The sequence below is a fragment of the Larus michahellis genome, chromosome 8, assembly GCF_964199755.1.
Source record: "Larus michahellis chromosome 8, bLarMic1.1, whole genome shotgun sequence".
In the NCBI taxonomy this organism is placed as follows: Eukaryota; Metazoa; Chordata; class Aves; order Charadriiformes; family Laridae; genus Larus; species Larus michahellis.
In genome coordinates, this window is record NC_133903.1 from 19,025,768 (window position 1) to 19,053,058 (window position 27,291).

Consider the following 27,291-nt stretch of genomic DNA (forward strand, 5'->3'; position numbering starts at 1 on the left):
GCCGAAGGGGCCGTGCAGAGACACCGCTCCCGCCCGCCCGCAGCGGCAGCCAATGGGCAGCGCCGGCCGGCGTGACGCTGGAGCTAAGCACCGCCCACGCGGGCCTTAAAGAGACAGGCGCCCGGGGCCGGGAGAGCCCTCCGGCGGGAGGGGGCAGTGCTGGTTTTACCCTAAAATTGCCCCAAAAGGCAGGTGCCGGCCTCAGCGCATCTGCGCCGGGCGAGGCGATGGAGAAGGGAGCGAGGCAGGCCGGTTACTCTCAACCCTACTGCTTTATTCAACTGCTCGTCCTACACAAGTACAAACACAACATGGCCCAAAAGGCTACAAAGTGATACAAAACAAAACAAAAATCTGTATAGTATTGACTGTACAACAGGTGGTAAATTCCTTGCCTTTCCCTATGCGAGCCCCAGGTAATGCCACCAGCGTGGCAGCCCCCTGCCGCCTCCTCTGCCTCGCAGTCTCCAGGGGCTGACGCGCAGCCACCCGACCAAGATCGGTAAGGGCAGAAACGCTTGCACCATCTCCCTGGGGGATTGCGCGTGAAGTTTTTACCAAAAACCCTTTAAGAAAAGGTGAAAGAAATCACTTATGGGGGCAGCTACAAACCAGTTCTGAAGATTTCCACCTTCTTTTCTAAAGTATCACGTTCGGTGGGCTGGACCGTGGCGATCGCCTGGTGTATGCGTTACAGAAGAGCACAATCTGCAGGAAGGGCACACTCTGCAGAAACTAACAATCTGTTTGAGGATTGGAATAAAGCGACAACTCGGTATTTAAATCTCGGGCAGATCTGGATTCCAGCTGCTCTGAAAAATCCTGTGCTGGCACCTGGCGATCAAGTTAAATGCCTCCCTGCCTTACTACACAGGGTTTCTGAAATAGCTCAAGATTTACATGCTCGTCTGTACAGCGTGCTAAGCGGTTAGAAATCACCAAGCAGCAGCCTGCTAACTGAAGAAAGAGAGGCTGTGACATCTTTCCTTCCCTTTACCTGGAAAAGATGTTTCTGCAGCCTTCAAAATCAAAGCCATTTTTAAATAATTTCAATTCAATGCCAGGAAATTAGAAGCTCCACAGCAAAGGCTGTCTACTGGCCGGGAACTGCCGCGCTCTCCTCTTAGGTTGCCTTCACTGCCAGGATTATTTCTCTCTCTCTCACCCCTCCTCACCCAGACCCATTATAAAAAAAAAGGTACAATATTTAGTCTGACAGGATTTAAGTTAAAAAATAAAAAGCTGTCCAGTCTTTTTGCTTTATCGTGAGGAGTTTGAGCTGGAGCGACTGCGATGGCGCCTTCGGCCAGGAGATCTGGATCTTGATCGCCGGCGAACAGGGGATCTGCGCCGAGGAGACCGGGACCTGACAGAGAGAAGGAGAAAGCTTTAATTAGGAGACAAGAGCAACAGGTTCCAGTAACCTGTCAGCTCATCTACTGACTTTTCAAAACCACTTCCCCGCCTCCCTCCAAAAACCCCTCACACACCACAGTAAAACAGCTTCAGCAAAATACAGCCCGCTCCAGAGGAAAACAGCAACTCAAACATTGACTACACAGAAAGAATATTCTGGCTACCCTCCCTCTGCTTCAGGAAGTTGAAAGAATGTTTAATAACCAAAGGACAGACAAGAATCTTGTCTTCTTCCTCAAGCAAAACAAGCTCACGTTCATTTTACATCAGATTCTCCTTCACCTGAAAGGTCAGCTTTGACTCCTGAAATACAGTGATATTCAGGGAATGGATTTAACATAAGCCCTCTCAAACCCCAGGGAGATTTCTTAGAGGAAGTCTAACTCTAAAGAAATAGTTAAGATTTAAGGTTCTCAGTACTACGATCAATCTGTACCAGTATGACACTGAGGTTCCAGGCACAGAATACGAGCACAGTCTGAACAGGATAATAAAAGTTAGACTAGGGAAGAACACAAACAATGAGGAGGCAACACCAAATCTAGCTTTTGCCAGACCTCAGTAAAAGGTATGTTTAAACGAGGACCAACAGGCAGTGGATCCTCTGCCACGTTAACCAGTTCTCATTTTTAAACCTGTAGTTTGTAAACAATCCAGTGGTTCAAACGGGAGTGGCTTTTACCAGTGACAAGAGTCTAAGCAGACTTCCAAGCCCATCTAGATGCTAAGGAAGACTCCAAAAGACTTATTATCCGAGCATGTTCAGGCAGCCCCAAACTGCACAACGGGCGCGTGCATGTCAGGTCATACCCTGGGGTCAGTGCGCTCCGCTCGCCCGATGCAGGAGGACTGCTTTTTGGTCATAGAAATAAGAGAGGGAGGTGCAAGGGCTTCAGGCAAGCAAAGGGCTAGAGCAGGCTGCCAAAAGCATTCTGCCAGCCACAAGTCCATTCCCACTTCACCTGGAAGCATCGGTGCGGAAGGGACTCAGGGAACAGGCTGGAAAGCATCTGACATTTCTGACTGACTGCGCAGCGTGTAGACCAGAGCAGGTCACCCCGGCGCTAAGGAGTTAAGAAGTACAATCCTGGTTCAACTGATGCCCAAAAGTCATTTCGAGGGGAAAGTCAAGTCCAACAGGGCTGAATTGTCCACATGCCCCCTTCAAGTCTTTCGGTGATAAAGTGCTGTTATGCTGAGAAGGAAATACCAATTGTCACAGCTCTCACCTTCTCCTCATACGAGGTGGTGACCTGCGCCACATGGGTGGTGGTGGCAGCATCCTCCTGGGCGGGCTAAAGCGTCTGGGAGGTGGCCTAGGTCGTGGTGCCAGCACAGCTGTGGCAGTGATCTCCTGACCATCAATCTGGCCTTTTAAGGGAATCAGAGAAAAAGGAAGAAGTAAGTATTTTTCGAGACTAACATCTACAACTGCAAAATCTACACTGCAACTCACAGCTTCATCACAAGCAACTGAAGCATCAATCAGCCTACAGTCCTATTTCCACCACACCCACTCAGGAGTTATTTTGACAAAGTCTGCGCATATAATAGACTTCTTAACCTAATATCCCATCAAATTGTAGTTCAGATGTTAACCAGGAAAGATTCTCACAAAAAACTTAAAGAACTTTATTACTGTTTGTTTGGAAAAAAATCAGTTTTAATAGTTCTGTGATTTTTGGATCGGTCCTGAACCACACAAAAGCCAAAACCATTTGATCTGAAAACAAGCAGTATTTCAGATCAGTTCCCCAAAGGCTTCCCCATCACCTCCAACTCATTTTCAGATCAAACTCATCTGCTCCAGAGATTTTTAAAAGCAGACAGCCTCCTTGCAGCATTTGATACCTACCTCCATCCATGTGTTTCAGGGCTTTCTCAGCATCATCTGGGTTCTCAAACTCCACATAAGCATAACCTTTAGAGAGGTGTGGATTTAGCCTGTCAACTGGCATGTCGATCATTTTAATCTTTCCGTAAGTGGAAAAAATTTCCATAATGTGATCCTGCAGAGAAAGAGCAAGACTTAAGGATGTAGACCACACTTACTGACCAGGATTCGAGCCGTACGCAGCACTAGATTAGCTTTAAATCAATGCTATGGTCAGGAAGAGACACATTTCATCAGCCAGATGTGGAAAGGATTACCATTGCTTTCTGTACCGTTGTCCTTGGATTGTTCCAAACCTTCAGTTCTAGCAGCATTACTGCTGCATGTCAACACTGGCTACAAAAACATAACTAATGTAAAAATTCTCTTGGGGATCTGAAAAGGGAACTTAAGCCCTCAGTTGAAAACTCTTAAGGTACAATTATTATTATTTTTTAAAAAAAAAAATAAGTCATTTTTTTCACCACCCTAAACCTTTTACTTCTGAAGACCTTTAAACTACATTCTAGCAAAGACAACTCAAGCCAGTCCAGCTCTCTTCAGATTCTTTATCAAGAACCTCCAGGTATTCCTAATGCCTCCAAGGTAATTCCCGCCATTGTCCCAACTTCTACAATTTTCTTCCCAGTAAGGCAAGATACAAGGTCTGGGATACTGAGAAAGCAGATGGACCTCTTAAGCACTACACAGTCTCAAAAGCCTGCCTGCACTGTAGTTGACTCCGTAAAATCCTACCAAAATTTTTCTCACCAATTAATTTGGACACAAAGCAGGAATTTGCAAGAGCTTGGCAGCACTCTAGCAACAAAAAAGTTTTGACAGCTTAAAGAGACACTCACGCGTCCTCACAGAAGACGTGCAAGTCTGATATCACCAGGGAGCATGCCATTACCTTGGTCACGTTTCTAGTGAGCCTTCCAACGTGCACTTTTGTAGGTCTGGGTGATGGGCTCCGCCTCTTCCGCTCCTTTTCATCTCTCTTGGGTGGCTTGGACCTGATTTTGACAACAGAAAATGTTTACAGTTTTCAGGCAACATGCAAAACAAAACCAAAAAGTCAGTCATTACCACACGATAAAAGGGTACCATTTTTCTTGGGAGGGCATCTTTTTTCTTATGTTACAGGTTAGGAAGTGCTGGGGTGCTGGTGTTACACTTGGAAACACTCCAGGACTTGCATTTCCCCTGTCTGCTTTTGCTTTAGAACATTCTGGAATTTGAGAGCCTTTTTTTGGTGAGTTTTCAACTAGGTTTCAACTGCAACTAGGTAACAAACTAAACAAATTTAGCAAATATTTCTTCAAAGTTGTTGGCTGTAATTAAAGAATTTCCCAGTTAAAACAAAAACCATTCTTTGCCTCAACAATTAAAGAGGCAAAATGAGGACATAAACACCAAAGCACACCACAGGTAGGCAAAGTAATGAAGTCAATGATTTGTGTTTCTCTATCTTCTGTTCACTACAGAGGTCCAGAAATGTCACAGTTAAAAAAAACTATATAAGTAGCTGCATAGCACAATTTCGTTGTAGTTTTTTTTTAAACCCACAACTGGAATGTAATTTTAATCTGTAAAAAATCCAGTATGCAGAAAAATCATATTTATGCTTCTTCTTAATCTTACTGTCCATAAACTGAGGGATATACTAAAAAAAAAAACCCCACGCTAGCTTATAAGAATTCAGTAGAATTTATCAGCCTTCAGCACCCTACCTACAGAATTATCCAAAGGAAAACCCGTATGGACACTAACATAGTTTGACTCCCACCCTTAAAGGAAAATGCTTCCTTTGCTCCTCCTCCCATTTTATTTTTTTTTTTTATACATAATAATATACATTTACATATGCATACACACATATACCGCTTTCAGCCCTGACTTTTCTGATAGTCTTGGCTGTAATTTACAGGAATCAAAGATCTTTACTCTATCTAGTGTCCATATAGTCCCATATTATTGGGGAAACATTGATTAAAACTGCCTCTACGAAATACAGTATTTAAAATCACTCTTTAAAATGAGGTTTTTAATGTCTCTTCCTACAGGGCATAGGTTTTGATTGCAAGCAAAAGGAGCACACCCATTCTAAGAAAATTCAGATCTCCAAGTTATGGAGAAAGTAAATGGTCCTCAGAAAAAAAAAGACATCTATTCTGATCATAATCTTGTATTCTACATGGAAATTAACCTCCCACATGGCAATTTCTAGAAGGCAAATAAAACGTACTTGGAGCGGGAGCGCCTCCTGTTGTCATGTCTCCGTCGAGATGGACTTGGAGATCCAGAGGAGCTGCTAGAACTCGAACTGCGTGAAGTGCTGGAGCTCCCAGAGCGGCTTGAGGCAGAAGAGGAGCTAGAGCCACTGCTAGAACCAGTGCTGGAACTGGACCCTGAACTGGAAGTTGAGCTGGAACGGGATCTGTTGGGGGTGATAGAGGGAATAAAAACGAGTGGAGTACCCAGAAAAAGAATGGCTGAAAAAATTCTGCTAACTATGGAGCGAGCAACTGTGAGTTAGAACAATGAAAACTGATGCTCCATAGCTCATTAGACAGCCAAAGGAAATTCATTCCTAAAAAAACCCCTAAAACCCCTCAAGTTAGGCAAAACTGCACTATGACTGACACAACACAAGCTTTCAATGAGTCCACGACACAGGGAATGAAATGTACCAGAAATCAAGCTGGTGGTTTCTAAGAACACTGTAATTTGTTACTACCTGTAAAAGCAACTACCTGGTACTGCTGCTCCCACTGGAAGCACTGCGTCTTTTGCGTGTCTTGTCTCGACCACGATCCTTTTCACCCGACTCCTTAGTGCCTCCTTTATCCTTGGACCGGTCCTTTGATTTCTCTTCAGACCTATCCTTGCGCTTGGTTGGTGAGGGAGCCCTTCAAGAACAAAACGCAGAAGACATTGTTTAGTACAGAAAAACAAAAAAACCAAACAACAAAAACCCCCACACCCAAACACAGAACAGAACAGCAACACAAAACAATGAACTTCAAATGTAACTCAAGATCACCAAAACTGCGGAGGTTAAAGCATTGGTCAAGTTTGGAGTTTTTAGAAAAAGGAAAATATTTCACATTACAGAGCAGCTTTGAGGAAGACAGTTAGGGCATATAGAAATTCTCACACATAGAAATTCACACAAAAAGAGTTATGTTTCCAATTCCTCACCCTCACTGGGAGAACCCTAGTACCCTGTAACATCCCCAGTTTTGTTAAGCCTAGAAAATTCGGACAGAATGATTACCTAGTGTTGGATTTTTTATTATTTTCTTTGAGTCCTAGCAAACTCTTCTTTTTCAATCCTGATAACTCCATTTCCCCTTCGGAGGCGTCCAAAGCAGCACCGAATGGGCCTCACTTATCTCAAATCTCACTTCTAACTCCTCGATTCTGAGAACCGATCCCTAATCGAGTGCAATAAACTCCAAAGAACAGCCTAGTGACAAGATAAAAGGGTTTAGAAACAAGAAATTAACAGAGAAGCATAAAACAGCAAGCCCACTTTGCAACAATGGCAGCACACTGGGCGTCAACTGACTTCTACAGAGTATTTCAGTTACACGTACTGGTACAGGGCCGTTAACAGCCAGCCTCTGTGCTAGCACCGCGCGCCTCATGTAAAAGTCTGCATCCAGGTTTAAAGCTACCATTTTGCCATTCACAGAAGTACAATGTACCTTAATTATCCAACCAAAAAAATGGCAGACAGAGGACATCCTTTTTCACTGCAAGATGTACATGCAGCTCGTGCCTCTTGACAACAGCCTTATCTCCAGAGGAGTGAGCACTGTTTTTCTCCAAAGCCAATTTGTGCCATATAGTGTATATTTGTCAGGAAGAAAGGGCTGTTGAGAACAACACCCCCCCACCGAATTATGGCTGCTCTCAGCCTCAACAAGCTGCTTCCAAAGCTCTGTCAGCCTTGGAAAGGGTAGATTAGAGAGCCCAGTTTGCTGCACTGCTGCAACAGCAGATCCCACTTTAACTTCTTAGCAGAAAGTCTAAACTGGATTCTGACCTCAGCCCCACTACTTAACACTGAAATACTGGGCATTAGTGGAATTCCAGACGTTTCACATGAGAGGGCTGCATCCATCACATATTCCGCAATGTCTAAACATGTTGCATTTTGACTATTCCACATGGGTTGTTTAACGCCTGCATTACAAAGCTGCCTCCAATGTAGGTTTTAACCACTAAAAGGCTGTGGCAGATCTGGCTTGCTGTAACACCCATTATCTGCCTATGAATGAAACATTAAGGAAATGGAAGAGTGAACAGAAGCATGTCTGAACTGCCAGGCTTATCTGAAGCAGCACTGAATATTCACAGTACTGCATGATGTTGGAAACATCTCTATCTCCACATGCATCACAGGCAAAATTAGTTAACAAGCAAAAAACCTCTCCAGCTCACTGCATCCAACAGCATTATTGCTTCTATGCTTCTGGTGTCAGATTCTGGTAAGCAATTACTTTATTCTTTAAATTGCAATTAAATTTATGTTTGGGAAGAGATCACTTCTGAACACCTGATTTTCAGCTTCACCATTTTCCCTAATATGACAACTCCAAAAAGCCACACCACAAGCGAACACCTGCAAACCCAGCTCTCTGCAGATCAAGAAACACCCATGCCTTTTTGCATGGAGAACAGGAAACTCACAACACAAACATGACACTGGTAGGGCTCGCTGGAAGAGGACATGGCTCCTCTAACACCAGTGGCGGTAAGAAGACAGTCCATGGACTGTTCCATAGGTGCTGTAAACGTGACTATGAAAAGCAAACCTGAGTACGTGTCCCAAGCTGTGTGATATTTCTAACCAGCTCTATGCCTCTCGCTGAAAGCGTGAGGGGGCTGCAGTTCAAAAACTGAAAGCCACTGCATGAGACCAGCTGAGTCATTTGGAAGAACAGAATCGACAAATTTCTGGACTTACAAGACCAAGTCATCTTACAAGACTCGTCATCCTCCTTTCCCACCTTTCTTCTAATTACACCAGTCAGGTTTGTGTTATCTCTTCCTACACACTGATTTCTCTTGCATCTGTGGACTATCACGGTGATGATGCTATCAGCTCAGCCATGCAAAACCATCTATTATCATCTGATAGCTGGCTCTGGTTTTAGCCCTACTGGAAGCGGGGAGGAGAGAGAAACCAGATGAAGACCAGCACACGCTTTGCTGTTATCTAGCCCACTGCTGGAGTAGTAGGTAATACTTCAATTAAACAGCTACCACTCCGGCACCACTCCTCAGGACAGGCAGTTACCAGGCAAATCAGCCATATGTTCATACATTGAGCAAAATTCCACTTGACGATACATGCAGCATTTAAGCAGCCTCAAAACTAAACTGTTTTCTCTCCATCAAAACCACAGAATGGTCTGTGTTGGAAGGGACCTTAAAGATCATCCAGTTCCAACTCCCCTGCCCTGGGCAGGGACACCTCCCACCACACCACGTTGCTCCAAGCCCCCTCCAACCTGCCCTTGAACACCTCCAGGGATGGGGCAGCCACAGCTTCTCTAGGCAGCCTGGGACAGGGGCTCACCACCCTTAGAATGAAAAATTTTTGCCTGATATCTAATCTAAATCTCTCCTCTTCCTGTTTGAAGCCATTACCCCATATGCTATCACTACATGCCCTTGTAAAAAGTCACTCCCCAGTCACATCCCCTTTAGGGACTGGAAGGGGCTCCAAGGTCTCCCCAGAACCTTCTCTTCTCCAGGCTGAACCCCCCCAGCTCTCTCAGCCTGTCCTCACAGCAGAGGGGCTCCAGCCCTCCCAGCATCTCCGGGGCCTCCTCTGGCCCCGCTCCAACAGCTCCGTGTCCTTCTGCTGTTGGTGCCCCAGAGCTGGGGACAGCACTGCAGGGGGGTCTCCCCAGAGCAGAGCATAGGGGCAGAATCCCCACCCCTTCACCCTGCTGGCCATGCTTCTTTTATATATGGATATTTCTCAAGAATGCCACTTGCCTAGCTTATTTCAGTTGGAAACCTCAGCCTAAGAGACATAGCCTGTGGGCAATTTCATCTGTAAGTGTTCAGACATTCACTGGAAGACGTAAAAAGAATAAAATCATGGCTTTCACACAAAGGCAAATAACAATGCATTTCTAAGCAACACACAATCTTTCCTACAATCAAAAAACCCTCTCAATCCCTACCAAGTCGATGTTTTTGCAGCACCCACCCCAAACCAGAAAGCCTAGGAGCAATCTACAAGGGCCAAACATTCGTCTCACACACACACACCTCTCTGCTTTAAAGAGTCGGCTTGCACTCTTAGAGAGCAGCAAAGGAAGCAAACTCCGCTCTCCCACGGACTTCCTGCACGACTACAGGCAAGTCCTTTAATGGCAGTTTGCTTCAGATCCTCATTTGCAAAATGGGGATAAGATTTCCTCCTGTGAGGAGAGGGTTCAACGCTTGGCAGTTCTTTGCAAAGTTACGGCCGCTCGCCCAAGCTAACTACAGCGAGCAGGGCCGGAGGAGCGCCGGGACAGCCAGCTCCGCGTCCCGGTTCGCACGCCATGGGGTACGTTACGGCGCCGGGCGGACCAAGGCCTTGTCGCTGCTGACCGCACCGTACGTGTCGCCATACTATGAGCGAAGCCGAGGCGCGGGCTGAGGAACAGGGAGAGAAAAGCACAGACCAAGCACAGAGTCGGTTCAGAGCAGAGCCCGCACCCCGGGGCCCGCGCCGCCGGCCCGCCCGCCCCCGGGCCCGCCCGGCGCTCCTCCCGCCGCCCCAGCCGCGGGGAGCACCGAGACCCCCGGCCCCGGCTCCCTTCCAGGCCCCGGCCCGGCCCCGCCCCGGCCCGGCCTCCCGCCCGCACTCCCCGCCCCCGGGCGCGGTAGGCCGCAGCAGCCGGGGCCCCATCCCTGACCCTCGCCCCGCCATCTCCTCCTCGGCGGCTCCGGCGCGCTCCCCGCGGCACCCCCGGGCGGCGGCGAAGCCGCTCCGCGCCGCGGCCGGCCCGGATGGACGCGGATCCCCCGCGGCCCCCGCCTGGCCCCGGCCCCACTCACATCCTCGGCACCCGCCTCAGCCGCCGCGCCCGGCCCGTCGCGCGCGACCGACGCAGCGCGGGCGGGAAGGGGCGCCGCGCGGCGCGCGCCGATGCCGTCACGCGCCGGCGTTGGGGGCGGGGGAGGGGGCTGGGAAGGGGTTTAAAGGGACAGGGCGGGAGGGGACTGGGGGTGTGAGGGTGTCCGTGGGTTGTGAGGAGGGGAGCGGGGCGGCGTCGTGGAGTGGGAGTGGGAGTGGGAGTGGGAGTGGGAGTGGGAGTGGGAGTGGGAGTGGGAGTGGGAGTGGGAGTGGGAGTGGGGGTGTGGGGGTGGGGGGGTGAGGGGGGGTGTCAGGGTGTCCGAGGGGGGCGGGGAGCGGGGAGCGGGGAGCGGGGTGGGTCAGGCTGTTCGGGGGGGTGGGGTGAGGGGGGCTCAGGGTGTCCGTGGTTTGTGAACAGGGGAGCGGGGAGGGGGGGGAGTGGGGAGGGGGTTCAGGGTGTCCGTGGGGTGAGGAGGGGAGCGGGGGGGGGCGTGTCAGCGTGTCTGTGGGGTGGACCATCACTGCCCCAAACCTGCTGGCCACACTGTTCCTGACGCAGGGCCAGGATGCTGGTGGCCGCCTTGGAAAGTCTCTCGGTGCTGCAGTGGGGGGATTGTACTCTGGGAAGCGTCTTAAGGGGGCCTACAAGAAAGCTGGGGAGGGACTTTTTAGGATGTCGGGTAATGGCAGGACTAGAGGGAATGGCTCTAAACCAGAAATGGGTCGATTCAGACTGGACGTTAGGAAGAAGTTCTTCACCATGAGGGTGGTGAGACACTGGAACAGGTTGCCCAGGGAGGTGGTGGAAGCCCCATCCCTGGAAGTTTTTAAGGCCAGGCTGGATGGGGCTCTGAGCAACCTGATCTAGTGGGAGATGTCCCTGACCCAGCATGGCTGTTATTCTCTCCTTTCTTCCAACTAACTCATTACACATGAAATTTTGAGTACTGTAGCTTTAGTTCTTGAGTTTTATGGTGCTTTATTAAACTCTTTAGCCCATTCTTGTGCTGCCCATTTTTGCCCATACTTAGTGCAACCACTGGACTAAGGAATACTTAATGGATGTGCCTGTCAGATAACAACTGCAGCCACTGGAGAGTAAGACATGGTACATTTGAACCTCTTCTCTACCACGTTTTAGCAGCAAATCTGAAAACCACTTTATGAAAGATGGCAAGTACTGCTATCTTGATTCAATAAATGGCAATCTGGACTAAAGATTAGGCCTCACAAAGACAAGCCAGAAGTCTCAGCCTGCCTTACCTGCAGGACCTGTGGCTTCCAGCAGGTCCAGCGACGGCCTTTGAGTGCTCGGTCCCAACCCAGCCTCCACCCCACAGACTGCTGCAGAGAGAAGGTCCGGCGGGAGATGCCGTGCTTCCATGGGCAGCAGGGATGGAGGCCAGGCTTGTTTCGACTCGTCTGGGCTCACTGCTGTTAGGTAACGTATTTAAAATCATCTCCTCTCTTGGCTGTAGCACAGCCATAATGGCTGGCTGATCCCAAAGCCACATGCCCCCATATTCTCATAATTCTCATATCCCCATAATTCTCATAATTCTCTCATTTCTCCAGGGGAGGTCAGGTGCGTTCACTGAACCAGCAGAAAAAAATAACGCTGCTGTGAAAAAAAGGAAGTTTCCTGCCAGTTCTCTCCCTGAAGCAGCTCCCTGCGGAGTTGTGGGCAGCGGGGCCAGCCGCAGGACAGCGGTGGCAGGGTGCTGGGGGGGGTCTGACCTCCTCTCAGTGCCTGCTAGCCGGTGGCAGGGCTAGGCCTTAAGGCCAGGCCTGAGCAAGAAGAGGCGTTTGAACATCTTGTCTGGGGGCACAAGCAGAGGTGAGAACAGGTCAGAGCATGCGTCTGCTTCAGTTTCAGCGCGAATGGCCCCACCATGACCTTCTGCCCCGCGCCAGCCATCAGCCCGGCACAGGCAGCTCACCATCACCACTGCCATCCTGCCCAAGGAGCCGGTGCTTCCAGGTCTGGGTGGGACCTCTAGGGATGGCACTGCTGCCTCCTATGGGGTTTCTCCTCCATCCTCTGACACAGGGGCCACCAGCCACCTGTGAGCTGTGGTCCAGGACAGCGGGTCTGCAGCCTGAGGCTGCAAAGGTGAGGTGGCTCCTCCTGGTCCTGGAGCAAGGCTGCCCTGAAAGAGTTAAGAGGAGAGCTCCTCCCTCCCTGTACATAAGTCTCCTCCTGGGTGACCTTCCCGGCAGCCTTTGCTGGCTCTGCCCCAACCAAACAAAGAGGGCAGGAGCTTTTCAAAGAGCAGCCTCCCAAAAAGTTGGCTGCTGCAGAGCTGGGCTGTGCTGGGACCCTGGCTGGCCACAGCCACCGGAGGATGCAGCAGCGGCAGCAAGTTGGTGCCGTCGCCTGGGAGGATCCTGGCAGTCGTCTTTAGTCCCTGTATGTGGATGCTCTGCCTGTTCGCTTCTGTGCGTTAAGCTGTTTGGGGTGCTGGGAGCGCGACGGGGAAGGATGGAGAGAAACTTCTCACAGTGGCAGTTTGACGGGGGTGCAAGCGGCAGGGATGGGTGGCCGGAGGCCAGTGACAGTGAGCTCCTGCAGGGCCCACGGCCATCCCGTGCTCAGCGGGGTGTGGGTCTGGGTGGCGTGGGCCACTGTTGCCCGGCACGCAGACCGGGGATGCGCTCGGAGCAGGGATGCAGAGGTCTGGTGCCGTACTGAGACTCAGTGTCACAGCTGGGAGTGGTGTGTCTGATCTGAAATGCCGTCCTGCTGTCCTCCAGCCCCTTCTTCAACTCAGAAGCCTGCCTAGCAATGTTGCAGCGGAGGTGCAGACCCTCTTTAGAAATTGCCTGTGTGTCGATAGATTGCTGGGCGGTGCATTTAAGGCAGCAGACAATCACAAAGCTGCTCCAGCCAAGACACTGCAGATGAGCAGGAACAGAGCTCCGTGAGTGCTGCTTTTGAGTTTTGCTTCTGTGTTTTTCTGTCCCTTCATTCCTGCATTCTGGGCTGTCGATGACAACATTGCTTTTTACTGCTGTCTCTGCAGGCGAACTGCTTTGCTTGTGGTGGTAGATGGTGGTTAGGACTAATTAGACAGAGTCTCTAAATGCCACCTGAGGCTGAAAGTGCTTGTCCTGCGTGTTGCACCGTCTTGCAACTGGGTGCTTCATTTTTCCTTCGTGTTCGTTGGCTTTGGGTTGTGGAGCCCCAGCGGCATGGTGGCGCGGCCACAGAGGGCTCTCCCCGAGCCCCAGAAGATGCAGGTGATCGGTGGGTTCTTCTGCCAACAGCAGCACTAAGCCACTGGCGTTTGTTTGTCACGGTGAGGTGCCAGGTGCCGCGTACCGGGCATTACTTCATGCTTGCAGGGATTGCGCTACGGCACTGGCTCAGCCCGCAACCTCTTTTCCCTGTGCTGTAAGAGCTTTGGTCCATCTCCCGGTTCAGTCCATCGCTCCTTCCGCACCCGTGTTAGAGGGAGGTTAGATGTGTGGCTGGCTTCAGAGAATACAGCCAGCGTGGCTTCGTTAGAGGAATTGCAGGATGGGGGGGTTGTCTTCTAAGGTCGTGGCAGCTTTTCATCCTAATGTGCAGTAGCCTTGCCTATCTCTGCAGAGAGTTGAGATTAGCCCCAGTTTCCATTGGCTGCTCTGTCCGGGAGCTGGACAGCAGAAAAAGGAGATTTTGGGGGGTTTCTCTCTAATCTGCAGAAGGAGGTGAATTTAGCAGTTTAGCTGAAAGGCTTCTAGGTGATTTAAATCTTCAGCAGTAGTCTCTGAACACCTGGCCTGCCCTCTCTCACGGTCTGAGGCTGATTCTTGCAGTGGACACCGGCAGGCAGGCCATGGACAACCTCAAGACTCCAGGACTGTCCGCACCTGAACGTGCCTATGCACACATTTGTATTTTGGGGCTCTTAGCCTGAAAACTGTGCCATGACTCGCCTTTTCTCTGTTTTCTTGCAACACTCACAAAGCATGCCCCCGACTGCCTGCTCAGTGTTAACCTTCCTCAGACCTCCTGGTTTCACCTCAAGGAACAAACTTGTGGTGAAACACGTTACACTTTGCAGTGATTTATTTGTTTCCTCTTCAGGCTGTGAAAGACACTAGAAATTCAAGGTATGCTTGTGGTTTAGCCTTTGCAACTCTCTCTGCTGGAAGGGCTGCGTCTTTGGAGAGCAGACACTTAAAGCTGCAAAACACTTTAAAGAGGGGCTAATGCTGACTGTACAGATACAGGCAGGGCAGCGCCGTACTTGGCATTTGCTGTTCTTGCCTGAATAATGAAGCTCAGCTTGACGAGTTTGTTCAGTTGCAGGGCAGAGATGAATTTCTGAGCCTGGATGTGAAATCCAGCCTGTCCCTCTCCCCCAGGGCCTTTCCAGGTGGTCTGTGAAAGCCTCTTGTTCCTTCGAGCTGTGGTTCCATGGTCATTAATATCAGGTCTGGACCCTCCAGTTCATTTCTTAGTACAAATTTGACCTTTACTAGGCACAGCATCGCAGCCACGCTGAATTTGTCAGACCACGTGATATGGCGTTGATGTTGACCTATGTTTTGGGCTGTAGGAGTGCTGACCCACTGCGAGGTCTTGTTGTACAAAGCTACCCATCACTGCCTTTTGATGCAGCGTCACTGCTTTGTGCTGCGTGGCTTGGGACGCTGCGACTATCAGGGTGGATTTTCCTGTATTCCCGAAACTCTTCCTTTCCTTCCCTCAAACATGAGGAACCACTACTATGTTTATATTGTTGTTACCCTGTGCCCCTAAAAAATCCTAATACTCATTACATATATATATACACACTCCTATTTATCCTGTCACCTTATCTTTGTGCCCTGTTCCCCAGTTAGCACAAGGCTGTAGTGGCGTTGTCTGGGTCAAAAGCAAACGATGCGTATCAGCCCACCCACCATTTGTTTTGCAACCCCCAAACTGTTCCTTAGTGAAACCTCGCGGGGACCCAACTTTCTTCAATTTGCACATACTGCAAACCTTAGAGCAGAACCTTAAAGTTTTGTGTTTTCCATTTGAGGATCTAATTTTCGAGGTGTGGCCGGGCAGGGGGCTGGCTCTGCAACTGCTCCGAACGCAGAGCCCGAAGGAACAGGTCGGGTGTCCAAGGTGACAGAGCAAAGTGAGGCCTGGGCTCTAAATAACTCACTTCCAAATCCTGGGCCAGATATACAACCCTTTCTTCTCTGCCGCTCTGGTGCCTGAAGAACAAGTTGATTGAAAAGCTTCTCATGGGGTTATCCCTTCAGAGCAGGGGCCAACACGGCTCAGGGAACAGCAGCACCATCTAAATGCAACTGGCCCATCTCCTTTTAATAAAACCTGTAACAGAGCTGCTCCTTCACCGATTTTGCAAGGAAAATCAGGGCCCTATAGTGTGGGATACAGCAGTCTGTATGGCTGGTAGCAGTTGTTGTTGTTAGATAATGTTATCGCTTCCATGAGGCTCGTCAGACCCTGCAAAGCAGTGACACTGCGTACAATCGCAGCCTGGGAGAAACGGCCATTCTGCTCTGGCACAGATCTGCCTGCTTTGGCAACATTTCCTTGTAGGACACCTAATACTGTTAATCTTCCTCCAAGATAAGTACCGCTAAACCACATGGCTGGTTCTTTCTGATTACCCGTCTCCATGGAGCTAAGGCTTTCCAGCCTGTTGGTACAGCACTGAAACTGTTCTCTAGGCGAAGAGCTAAAAACTATCCATGGCCCTTCAAAGCTGTGCTGGTCCGGCTCTGAAATAGGACCCCGAGGGCAAGAAACCAAGCGGAGCATTGCCATACCAGCTCGTCTTTCCCGTCCAGCATGGCTCACTGTGTTCACAGCACTTTTCTCTGCAGGGTGAGAAGGAATCCTGCGTTCCCCCAGCAGATTCACCCCTTCCACAGCATCTTTGCCTTCGCTCTACTTGAAACTCTTCTTGCTCTCTTGGTTGCAAGAAGCTCCTTTCCGTATATGAATCCAGTGTAAACCAGCACCGTCCACCTTGTGCTTCTGGAGGATGTTTTTAATATTTATTTTCCCCTCAGAGCTGCTGCAGAGTGAAAAAGGACTCATCTTGCCAGCTTTTGCAGTGGCTAGAACGCTGTGAGAAAGCAATAAAACCGAGGAGGATGGATCCGTGTCCTTCCCCAGCTGCTTGCAGCTGCTCCAGCTTCCCAAAGGCATGCTGGGGATCTGAGGAGGGCTGGCAATTGGAGGCAAAGAGAAGGGTTCGCAAGACGACCTCACTGAGCTACTACCAGCCACAAGGCCCAGGGCGAAGGGAAGTCTGGCAGATTGGTCTTGTGGCTCCATACAAGGTCCATGAGGATCAATGCCACTTTGCTAACACCTTCCCTATCTTTATTTTCATGCTTTTGCGTAGCCTGGGGTGCCCTGCGCAGCCGTTGTGAATTAGGCAAAGGGAAGGGTTCACAAGAGGACCTCACTGAGCTACTACCAGCCACAAGGCCCAGGGCGAAGGGAAGTCTGGCAGATTGGTCTTGTGGCTCCATACAAGGTCCATGAGGATCAACGCCCCTTTGCTAACACCTTCCCTGTCTTTATTTTCATGCTTTTGCGTAGCCTGGGGTGCCCTGCGCAGCCGTTGTGAATTAGTCAAACTGTTTCGCATCCCATGCCCTGGTACACTGGCCTTGCACTGTACAAAGGCAGTTCAAGTTGAAAGGAAAGGAGTATACCCATATCTAACTTTGTCCTTCATGGTCCTACATGGACCTTCTTAGGGCAGGAGTACTTTGCACTCCGCAGCACAGCAAGCTCTTGAGTCCAATGTGCATTGGGATGTTAACAACGTAAAGCGGCTGTTTTCAATCGCCGAGGCCAGACGTGATGAGCTGCATCTTCTCGCTCTCCATGGGTTGCAGCTTTTCCATCTCCTGCTCCTCTCTCTTCCTCAGTCACAGCCATTCTCAGCATCAGCAGTTTGTCTCACTGGTGAGACACGTTGCTCCACCTTGGCATCTGCTGCCCTTGTGGCCGTGCCGCTTCTGAAATGACAGATTGAAGCGTGTTGCTCTGGTTAAGTCCATCCATGGCTAAATGCCTGCCTCTCTCCAAGGCTGTTCTGTCCCTGAGGGCCAGGCTGGCTGCAGGCGTGCTGTCGTGCAGCTCACCCAGATGACTTAAATAGCCATTGAGAAAGCACAACTCCAGGGTAAAGCGGTTGCATGATTGTGGCACGGCTTCACCGTCCGTTGAAGACTCTGCAGGGATCTGATTCTTCCCTGCTTCACTTCAGGATGAATTTCGGAAGCAGATTTGCTTGCACCTCCCCAGGGCCAAACCTGCTTGGGTCCAAGAGCAGGCTCGCAGTGGTGAGAGAAGGGAGAAGTGAATTTTCCCACACACGAGCCAGCTCTGTGGTCACACAACTAATGTTGAACTCTTGGGGAATCTGGTGTTCCAACCCTGGTACTCAGGGCTGCAGGAAGACTGGGGGAGGGACCAGCGGCCGTGCCGGCCGGTGGGTGTAGGTGTGTGCAGGCAAGCGGGGGACCTCTGCCCATGGGACTTGCAGGATGGATGCTGGGGAGCTCCTCTTCTTTGGGTTCGCCTCCCAGAGCTGGGGCTTGCGCTGGCGCAGAAACAAGCCTGCTGCTTGCCCTAAGGCTAATGGTTAGGTAACTTCACCTGGGTTGTAGGAAACTTGGATTCATGCTCTTCCTCCTTCTCAGACCTTAAATCCTCTCTGCGTGGAAGTGAACCCTGGGGCGTGCAGGAGTGCTGCCTTCTTACTCCTCTCTTGAGGCTATTCCATTTTGTATATAATATTTTCTTGGCCAGAGAGTGGGAGAGCTAAGGAAATAGTCCTGGTGATGAGAAGGTTGCTCCAGGCTCTGGGCTGTGTTTCTGTGGATAATACTGCATGCAGTATCGGAACGGTTATGGAATAGAAGCGTTACCAGCAGTGATGCCCGGTTAAAGGAGCTTTCCCAGCTACAACTAAGTACTTAAAAGACTTCAGGCACTGCAAGGATTCAGCAGCAGCTGAAGAAAGGGTGGCTGATCTGAAATTTCGACAGACGCCTAAATTGGCAGGCTGAAGCAAAATTCCTTTCGCAGGCCTGGCTCTCTAACAAAGCACGCAGCTGCTCACAGAAATGTGTGTGTCCAGCTGGCTGGGTGAGGTCTCGAAGGCAACCCGCCGAAGGGTGATACTTGGAGCCCGTGGTGCTGCGTGACAAGCCCTCTCTGGTTGCAGCCGTAAGCCGAATGTTCCAGTCTCTGCATCTCAACCCTGCGAGTCCGCATCCCGCTGCGGGCTGTGGGTGGGGGAAGGACGCTTGCAGACCCCTGAGGGATCACACTGAAGCTATCGTAGCTCGCGGGGGAAGGATGTTGCGTCCAGACAGGCATGACTGCAGAAATCAGGGCTTGCAATATGACTTGCGGCTGTGGCTGGTGCACCACGTGATAGCCAGGTAGGTGGAGGGAGGCTTGTGATTTCCGAACAGGGGCTTCTTGTGCCCACACGCCGCTCACAGCGCCTGGGCTTTGTATGGAAACCTCCAAACCAAACAAGACTCTGTGGTGCTGCTCTGTTTTAGAAATAGCAACGGCTGAGTCAGCCCAGATGAGATTGTTCCAGGCACTTTCTGGAGGAGATGAAACCTTTCTGTTTTCCCGATATCTGCAGAAATTCAAAGGGGTGAAGGCAGAGATTAAGCTCACATGATTGCAGTGCTCTGAATTTGCTTCCCCTGATGTGCTCACTCTCCCTGTCCCCCTGCAAAGGCACCACTTGAATTAACTTCTCGACTGGTGTAAGAAACCTTCAAAGGAAACACAGCACCCCCAGCCTGGCCCTGAGAAATGAAGGGAACTCCGTCCCTGATGGAAAATCACAGGTCTAGGAAAATCCCTGAATCTTTCCCTTTCATTTATTTATTTTTTTTTTTATTTTCCTTCTGCAAAACTTATTGGAGAGTAACAAACATCTTGTAGGCCAGGTGAGTGTAAAGGTCTCATCTCCGTGAATGTGTAACTCGGGCAGCTGTGTTGCATGAGCTGCGTGCATGACACAGGCTGCGGCTCCGTTGGGAAAATCCCCTTTGGAGAGGGAGAAAGAGGAGAAGGTGATGGACTCAGCTGGGGAAATGAGGAGCAATGAGGGAAACTGCAAGTTCACAGCAGGCCCTGGATAAACAAAGGCATAACTAGAGATGGAGCCAGCCCCGAGTTGCCAGAGAGGCTGACTGCTGTGATCTTGGAGGAAATTGCTGGAATACTGTACTGCCTGGAGGGGCGACCTGTTCCTTTCACTGGCAACCCATTTCTCCTACCCGACAGGGTAGAAGGTAGCTGCTGTGCGCTCTCGGTGTAGGTGAGGAGGATTTGAGCTGGATTTCACTCTGCCCTTCTGCCCGCACTCACCTCCTGCTCGCCAGCTGGACTCTGACCCACAGACTGCTTCTCTGAAATGGGCTTCCAGGTCTTGGTCTACCTCTGTTCAGAAAATACCTATTTTTAAAAAGCCCCGCTGCAGAGACAAGTACTGTTCTTGAAGCCTAAGGAGCCTGGATGAAGGTAGCCTTGAGCCCCGGGGGCGTTGATGATAGCCCCGTGGAGCTGTTGCTCGCAGCCATGTGCTGCTGGTTCGGAGCCACGCTGCGGCAAGGAGCCATCCTGGCCGAACTCCACACGCCCCTCCAGCAACTGGGGGGCTGCGGGGGAACACCCGGCACTGGGAATGCTGAGCTGATGTGGGGTTAGTGGGGCAGGGATGGTCTGTACCTCCCACGCGCCGTCCCCAGGCCTGGGAAGGCAGGGAAGCAGGAGATGTGCAGGGCGCTGGGGAGCATCTGGAGGAGATGAGCAGGTGAGGAAGGAAGGAGCGGGGACCTGGTGATGTTACAAGACGAGTCACGTCTTCAGTGAAGAGGGAGGTGGGGGAGATGCTGCATGGAATCAGTGCATCTCCAAGGCGCTCATCATCTCTCCTCCCATGCGGAGGCTGGATGAAGGGTGCAGGCGTGGGACACTAGCTTTCCTGGCATTTACGCAAACTTTACGTTTCTGTCACCAGCGGTTCTAGAGTCCTCTGGCCATGCCTGGAAATGCTCTGGGAGGAGGGCAAAGCTTCTTGCCAGGGCCTGAGCTCCCTGTACCTGCAGTCACAGCTCAAGGTGGTGGTTGCCTTGTAGCATCTCCCCTTGGCATGGAGAAGGTTGGGCCTTTCTGACGTTTTCCTCTTGCTCTGCAATTGCAGTCCCTGTGGCCAGGGATGTCTGTTTTCCTACATCCACTCCACCAGCTCTTATCTAAAAGGTCCCTAAAACACATAACAGGGCATGGGGAGGCCTTTGGATGTAAACAGATCTGGATCAAAGTACAGTCTACATCTCTGGTGTCAATGTCTCTTGCCGCGGAAGAAGTAAAACGCAGAGGGGGGCCCAACTCTTGTGTTGAATTAAGTGGCTCCATTTCTCCCTCTGGCTTTCTATGGCTGATGTACGATAGTCTCTGCGCCTCCTTGGCCAACAAAACACTTAATCGTCCTTTTTTAGATCCACGTGTGCCTGGGGAAGTGGGATTTGGAACAGTTTCCTATATCACATCTGCTTGGCAGCGACCACTTGAGGTAGCCTCTCTTGTACATTGCTAATCTGAAAAGTGTTTTGCTCTCTTATGGGAGTTCTTGGAGGCTATTTATTTTGGTGAGGTGAAACCCAAAAGTATGTCCTTTAGGCAGCAGTTGCAGCACCGAGTGTCCAAGAAATGCCTGCAGATGAGGGAAGCTGATAGGAAGTGGAAAAACCCCTCCACCATAGTTGTATACACACATACACGTGTATGTATATACACGTATGGGTATATCCCTGTGTGGGTGCATATAAACACGTATGCACCACTCCAGGCAGCGTCCGTCCCGCTGTGATGCCTGCAGCAAGGCAAGGGGCTGGTCCCGCCATGTTGCTTTGCACCAGGGTGCGACCTGGCAGAGAGGGACCTGCAGAGGCCGTACTGGCAGCGCGGTCCCTGCTTACGCCACCCATGCACGCGCAGCGAGTGTGACCGCGTCCTGAGCCACTGTCCCCTGACTGACACCACCAGCCAAGGCTGTACATGTGGGGAGAAAGGGGAAGCATGGGAGGCACAGCCGTGACATTTATACACGTGCCTTCTTTACAACTGATATATAAATGGTTGCTTTTTCTTCTCCCAAAGGTATGGGGGACAGTGTCATCTCCAGACCCAAAGGGCAAGGCTCTGTGACACCAAGTTTCCATGCAGTAGCTGTCTACGTAGGCATCCCTGGTCCTGCTCGCCATAACCTTCCAGGCCACCAAGGAGACGCAAAGCTCCAGCAGAGACCTGCCAGCCTTGTGTGATGAACCGCCGCTTGCCAGAACTTGCACTGAGCTCCCCGGGATGCTGAGCTCCTGACCACTCCTGATTCCTCACTGTGCTGCTGGCAGAGGGGAATCGACGTCCAGTTTGGGACATTGGGCAGAGCCAAGCCCGTTACCATCCTCTGTGCCCTTGGTGGACTGGGGCACTGGGCTGGACCCCCTGCTCTGAGGAGGATCCACATGAACAAGGGACAGAGTTTAGGCTGTCCCTAGTCACTCTGGTGGGAAGAGCTGCCTCCCTCCTCCTCTCAGGCTGGGAACCAGGTCACTGCTGGAAGCTGGAGATGGTGCCACATGGACCCACGGCCGGGGCCAGCAGCCTGGCGGCAGAGCAGTAGCCGAGCCCGAGCACCATCGCTGGGCTTAGTGCTGCCCTGGGGGGCTGCCGGCATCCCCGCAGCGGCCGCGCTCCGGGGATGTAGGTGCCGGGCGCAGGAGAGGTGCCGGGAGCGATGGGCCGGCTGGATGACCACGCCAAGAGGAGGATCGTGGAGCTGCGCAGGGCTGGGCTGAGCTTCCGCAAGATCAAGAAGGTGCTGGAGCTGGACGACATCCGGGTGACACCACAGGCCGTGTACCTCTTCCTCAAGCGGAAGAGCGTGGAGCCGGGGCCAGCGGCAGCTGGCTGGGACGGGGACCAGCCCTGGCCCCCGCTGCGGGGGCATGAGGCTGAGCCGCCGGGTGCCCAGCCCCCCGCAATGCCTGGCGGGGTCCCTGCAGGCAGCCAGGCGCCCTGCCCCGCTGGCAGCCAGGACACCAAGGAAGGCATCCGGATTGTCAGCGTGGCCTCGCTCTGCAAGGACAGCGAGCAGCTCGGGGAGAACCTGCCCATGGGACTGACCCCTGGGAACGGTAAGGCCTGGCTCCCCATGTGGGGGGTCGCCACCATGGCCACCCCATGGCAGCGCTGGGCCAGGGAAAGGGCTCCCCGTCCCCTGCTGGGAGCCTCCAAGGGCCTCCTTTCAAGGCGTTTCTCTCTCTGTCCCTTGCAGGCGATGATGGCTCCACAAGTGTCCCCTTGGCTCCAGGGAGCTGCCCCCCTCCGGGGGTGCCAGCCACCCTCCCGGAGCCCCTGCCCAGCCCAGGGCGGCTGGTTGCACCCCCCACCAGGAACCCAGCCCTGATGATGAAGAAGATGATCGTGGACAGGGCCATCCTCCTGCAGAAAAAGGTAGGAAGCCAGGCTGCACGGTGGTATAGGAGAGCCCGTCTGCTCCGGCCGGGAGCTGGTGCGGCACTACCCACTGGGATGGCCCCGCACAGCGCCCTGCTGCATCCAACCCGTGCAGATGGGACAGGCCATTGGGGATGAAAGACTCCTGAAATGCCCCCCAGACCTCTGCTAGCTGCACTCTCCAGGGACGCTTGGCCACAGCACTTGGCAAGCTCGTCTGGGAAGCCCCTCTGTTTGCTGCCCACCTGCTGCAGGCAGCACCCACTGCTGCCCTTGGGCAATGTTAGCCACAGTGACACCCATTTCTGCCAGCGCTGGCCTCCAACCTGCAGCTCACAGACCCCCTCTTTAAGGCTTGGTTTCAGCACAGGCTCAGGAGGTTCCTCAAGCCACCACAAGGACACCAGCAGCTTGGTGCTGCGGCAGGAGATGACAGGCTGTAGCAGGCCAGGATGGGGTGACGCAGCCAGGATGGCCACGGTCTGGAACACGTCCAGCTGCCGGAATCCCTAAGTACACCCTCGCCTTGCTGTGCCACGAGACACCCAGGCCATGGCCATGCATGTGTTGTCCCAGCAGGTCCACATCGCTGTGGCCATCCCACCCACCACGGTGGGCACACAGCCAGCTGGCCGGCTCCACGGCCAAGCCCAGCTCTGCTGGCTGCTGCAGCGAGCCATGGGGCAAACATAAGTGACCCAGCAGTCCCAGGACCAGCCCTGGGTAGGCTGCCAGCAGGGTGGCACGGCTATGGGGCTGCCCCAGTGCCCAAGGTTTACCCCTTCAGAGCAGGCTTCAACCTCCAGAGACTTCACTGCTGGGAGATGCCGTTTCCCCCATGGAGGATAGTAGGACACTTGCCTTCCTCACCATGGCGTCCTGGGTATGCAATGCAGCCACGAGTCAGGCTGAGCCTTCTTCCACGGCCCTCTCTTTGCTCAGACACAGCAAACACCTTCTCCAGCCCACTCAGGTGTTTCTTAAGAGCCCTTGCTTGAGAGGGCACAGGTTGTTCAACACCCTTTCCAGGAGAAAGGCTCCTCTGAGGTTCAAAACCAGTATGTGATCCCTCTCAGGGAGCAGAACGGCCCTTTGCTTCAGGGTGCAATAAAAGAAATGGCGAGGCTGGAAAGAAAAACCCAGGATACGCTATTTCTGTCCCTGCAGAGAGCAAACACAGGCCTCGCATCAGCACGGGCAGCCTGGCTGCCATCCAGCAGCATCCCCCACTGGGCGGCTAAGCACATGCTGAGAGCAGCAGGGCGGCATGGTGACCCTGCAGCAGTGCATAGGGGCTGGGGGGATCACAGAATCACAGAATGGCAGGGTTGGAAGGCACCTCTAGAGATCATCTCCTCCAACCCCCTGCCAGAGCAGGGTCACCCAGAGCAGGTGGCACAGGAACGCGGCCAGGCGGGTTTGGAATGTCTCCAGAGACGGAGACTCCACCATCTCTCTGGGCAGCCTGTGCCAGGGCTCTGCCACCCTCACAGCAAAGAAGTTCCTCCTCATGGTTAGGTGGAACTTCCTATGCTCAAGTTTGTGCCCGTTACCCCTTGTCCTGTCCCCGGGCACCACTGAAAAGAGCCTGGCCCCATCCTCCTGACACCCACCCTTTCAGTATTTATAAGTGTTGATAAGGTCCCCCCTCAGCTGTCTTTTTTCCAGACTGAAGAGACCCAAATCCCTCAGCCTTTCTTCATAAGAGAGATGTTCCAGTCCCCTCATCATCTTGGTAGCCCTTTGCTGTCCCCTCTCCAGCAGTTCCCTGTCCTTCTTGAACCGGGGAGCCCAGAACTGGACACAGTGCTCCAGGTGTGGCCTCCCCAGGGCAGAGCAGAGGGGCAGGATGACCTCCCTCCACCTGCTGGCTACACTCTTCTTGATGCCCCCCAGGATGCCATTGGCCTTCTTGGCCACCAGGGCCCATTGCTGGCTCATGGGCATCCTGTTGTCCCCCAAGACTCCCAGGTCTCTTTCCACAGAGCTGCTCTCCAGCAGGTCACCCCCAACCTGTCCTGGTGCAGGGGGTTATTCCTCCCCAGGTGCAGCACCCTACACTTGCCCTTCTTGAATTTCATAAGGTTCCTCTTTGCCCAAATCTCCAGCCTGTCCAGGTCTCTCTGTATGGCGGCACGACCTTCTGGTGTGTCAGCCACCCCTCCCAGCTTTGTGTCATCGGCAAACTTGCTGAGTGCAGCTCAGAAGTGCAACTCAGAGTGTGGTGAGGTCTAGAGGTCCACAACAAGGTGATGGCTTTCTCTCATGCCTTGTAGAATCATAGAATCATGGAATCCCGGATTGGAAGGGACCTCAAGGATCATCTGGTCCAACCTTTCTTGGCAAAAGCAAGGTCTAGACAAGATGGCCCAGCGCCCTGTCCAGCTGCATCTTAAAAGTGTCCAATGATGGGAAAGCCACCATTTCCCTGGGGAGACCATTCCAATGGCTGATTGTTCTCATTGTGAAAAATTGTCCTCTTGTTTCCAATAGGAATCTTCCCAGGAATAACTTGTACCCATTGCCCCTTGTCTTTTCCATGTGACTCCTTGTAAAAAGGGAGTCTCCATCTTTTTTGTAGCCACCCTTTAAATACTGGGACATGGTGATAAGGTCTCCCCCAGGCCTCCTTTTCTCAAAGCTGAACAAACACAATTCTCTCAGCCTTTCTTGTAGCTAGGTGCAGAATAAATCCTTCTCCTGCTAATCGCCATTAAAGGAGCATCTGATAATGTTTCACCTTCCCTTCTCTCCTGCCTCCCACCACTCCAGGTCAAAGATGTCAGCACTCAGACTGCCCTGCCGAACCCTGCAAGTCCTGGAAACCAAAGCCTTGCTTGGGGCGGACCAGTGCTTCCCCCCACTCCCAGCTCCCATGCCATTGCCGAAAAGCTGGATACTGTACAGACAGAGATCCAGAAGCTGAGCCAGGCCCTGCACGCCGTGCTGGAGCGGCAATGCCGCCTGGAGCGCCAGCAGGAGCACCAGCAGCGGCTGCAGCAGGAGGTGCTGATGACGCTGCAGCAGCTCAGCTCCACCGTGAGTCATGGCACGGTGCCAGCGAACCAGCCCTGCGTCCCCTTCAGCAGTGTGGCCGAGCCCTCGCCCACCGTGCCAAACTTCAGCCAGTTCAAGATGGAGCTCATCTGACCTCACGTGACGCCAGCGTGCTCTAGCAGCGCTGCGCTGATGGCAGGATGAAGCCGTGAAGAAGAACCGCCTCTCAGAGGCTGTGGGCAGCTGCCTAAGGATTATGTGGAGCACCCGGCAGAGGAGATCACCAGTGCCTCACGTTTTCAGCCCTGTTGACTGAAAGGGGCTGCCTGGCACAAGGGGCAGGGCAATGGAGAGCTGAGGCCTTGCTTCTCCTGTGCTGCCCATCCTGGGTGACACTGGAGCTGGCTGGTGGCCCACGGACTTCAGCAGTGCAGACAGGCTGCCTGCAAGCAAAGGCTACAACTAAGAGAGACATAGCTGGGAGGCGGGTCTCAAAGAAAAAGCGGGGCTTCCTCTCCTGAGGGTCAGTGCCGTGACAATCAATCACAGAAAGGCTTTGCGCTCTCTCTCTGCAGAGCCTCGTTCAGTAAAAATCTCCATACACCCTGGTTCAGAAACATTGTGGGATCTCTTTCTTCATTTTACCTACCCCTCGACCCACCAGCGAACAGGTTGGATCCGTCTTGGGTGCTGCCACCAGGTGTGGAGCTGTGCAGGGTGCTCAAGCCCATGAGGTGAGACCACCGCTCCACGCACAAAGGGTGCCACTGGAGGCCTGGCATCTGCCGCCACACCATTAGGGATATATCACCCTGGTGTAGGAAACAAGCTTTTACTGAGCAAGGTCCCACCTAGGTCACCCTCCTCACCCCAAATTCTCAAGAGATCTAGAGTCTGGCACTGCTCCTGCCTGCTGCCTGGCCAGGATACAGGCAGGACCATAGGAGAAAGGGCTGCACCTGGGCACAAGCTGGGTATTTGTCTCTCTTCTAACCCCTTTTTCTGGGCAGGACGTCCTCCTGGTCATGGTCCCTAGCAGCAGGGGCTCTCCCTGGTGCAGGCTGCTGGTGGGGCACAGCTGCTCAAGCAGAGAGGGGCACCATGTGCAGAACGCCCTTGCGCGGACAAGAAGGGCTCAAGGGAGGCTGATGTACCCTCACTGCAGCTCCGGAGTCCAGAGGCACTGGAAACCGGAGTCGCCTGCTGGGTGGAAAGGTGGCCCCGGTTCATCACCCAGCAGTGAATCTCCAGAGGGGACAGGAGTACGTGTCCTTCCCCTGCATCAGCCAAACAGGCTGCTTGCTTTCTGGCCACCACGCTTAGCACAAACTTTGCCTAGAAGAAGTCGTCCCCGGCCTGTTCCTTTGAACTCCTTTAGTCTGAGGG

The 27,291-nt window shown here is 52.4% G+C and overlaps 2 protein-coding genes across 9 annotated transcripts; one reads left to right on the forward strand and one right to left on the reverse strand.

Annotated features, from left to right (window-relative positions):
* Positions 1–253: 253 nt before the first annotated feature.
* On the reverse strand, positions 254–10,469 carry RNPS1 (RNA binding protein with serine rich domain 1). 6 transcript variants are annotated; one of them, XM_074597814.1, is made up of 10 exons: positions 10,364–10,417; positions 9,587–9,958; positions 9,308–9,386; positions 6,570–6,761; positions 6,046–6,201; positions 5,538–5,729; positions 4,203–4,305; positions 3,272–3,425; positions 2,646–2,787; positions 254–1,366 (listed from the first exon to the last, which is right to left on the reverse strand). In XM_074597814.1, exons 4-10 carry the CDS (start codon positions 6,638–6,640, stop codon positions 1,261–1,263), a joined length of 924 nt encoding a protein of 307 aa, XP_074453915.1. In that variant the 5' UTR covers positions 6,641–6,761; positions 9,308–9,386; positions 9,587–9,958; positions 10,364–10,417; the 3' UTR covers positions 254–1,260. The 6 variants fall into 6 exon arrangements, with proteins under 6 accessions (XP_074453915.1, XP_074453914.1, XP_074453913.1 ...); XM_074597813.1 differs by lacking the exon at positions 9,308–9,386 and having other exon boundaries at positions 10,364–10,448; XM_074597812.1 differs by lacking the exons at positions 9,308–9,386; positions 9,587–9,958 and having other exon boundaries at positions 10,364–10,469.
* Positions 10,470–11,957: 1,488 nt separating this feature from the next.
* Positions 11,958–27,262, forward strand: LOC141747497 (uncharacterized). 3 transcript variants are annotated; one of them, XM_074597820.1, is made up of 4 exons: positions 11,958–12,219; positions 21,550–22,586; positions 22,727–22,905; positions 25,681–27,262. In XM_074597820.1, the coding sequence occupies exons 2-4, from the start codon at positions 22,187–22,189 to the stop codon at positions 26,056–26,058; spliced, it is 957 nt and encodes a 318-aa protein (XP_074453921.1). In that variant the 5' UTR covers positions 11,958–12,219; positions 21,550–22,186; the 3' UTR covers positions 26,059–27,262. The 3 variants fall into 3 exon arrangements, with proteins under 3 accessions (XP_074453921.1, XP_074453920.1, XP_074453922.1); XM_074597819.1 differs by lacking the exon at positions 11,958–12,219 and adding an exon at positions 12,608–12,792; XM_074597821.1 differs by lacking the exon at positions 11,958–12,219 and adding an exon at positions 18,710–18,803.
* The last annotated feature ends 29 nt before the right edge of the window (positions 27,263–27,291 follow it).

Bases quoted from the DNA above. Each gene is read 5' to 3' on its own strand.
- RNPS1 (XM_074597812.1), bottom strand. From the start codon at position 6,640: ATGGAGTTATCAGGATTGAAAAAGAAGAGTTTGCTAGGACTCAAAGAA. The intron at 4,306-5,537 runs GTACGTTTTATT...TGTCAAAATCAG, and splicing joins AGGAGGCGCTCCCGCTCCAA to GTCCAAGCCACCCAAGAGAG. The intron at 1,367-2,645 runs GTGAGAGCTGTG...TCTCTCTGTCAG, and splicing joins CCACCTCGTATGAGGAGAAG to GTCCCGGTCTCCTCGGCGCA.
- LOC141747497 (XM_074597820.1), top strand. From the start codon at position 22,187: ATGGGCCGGCTGGATGACCACGCCAAGAGGAGGATCGTGGAGCTGCGC. The intron at 22,587-22,726 runs GTAAGGCCTGGC...TGTCCCTTGCAG, and splicing joins GGGACTGACCCCTGGGAACG to GCGATGATGGCTCCACAAGT. The intron at 22,906-25,680 runs GTAGGAAGCCAG...CCACCACTCCAG, and splicing joins CCATCCTCCTGCAGAAAAAG to GTCAAAGATGTCAGCACTCA.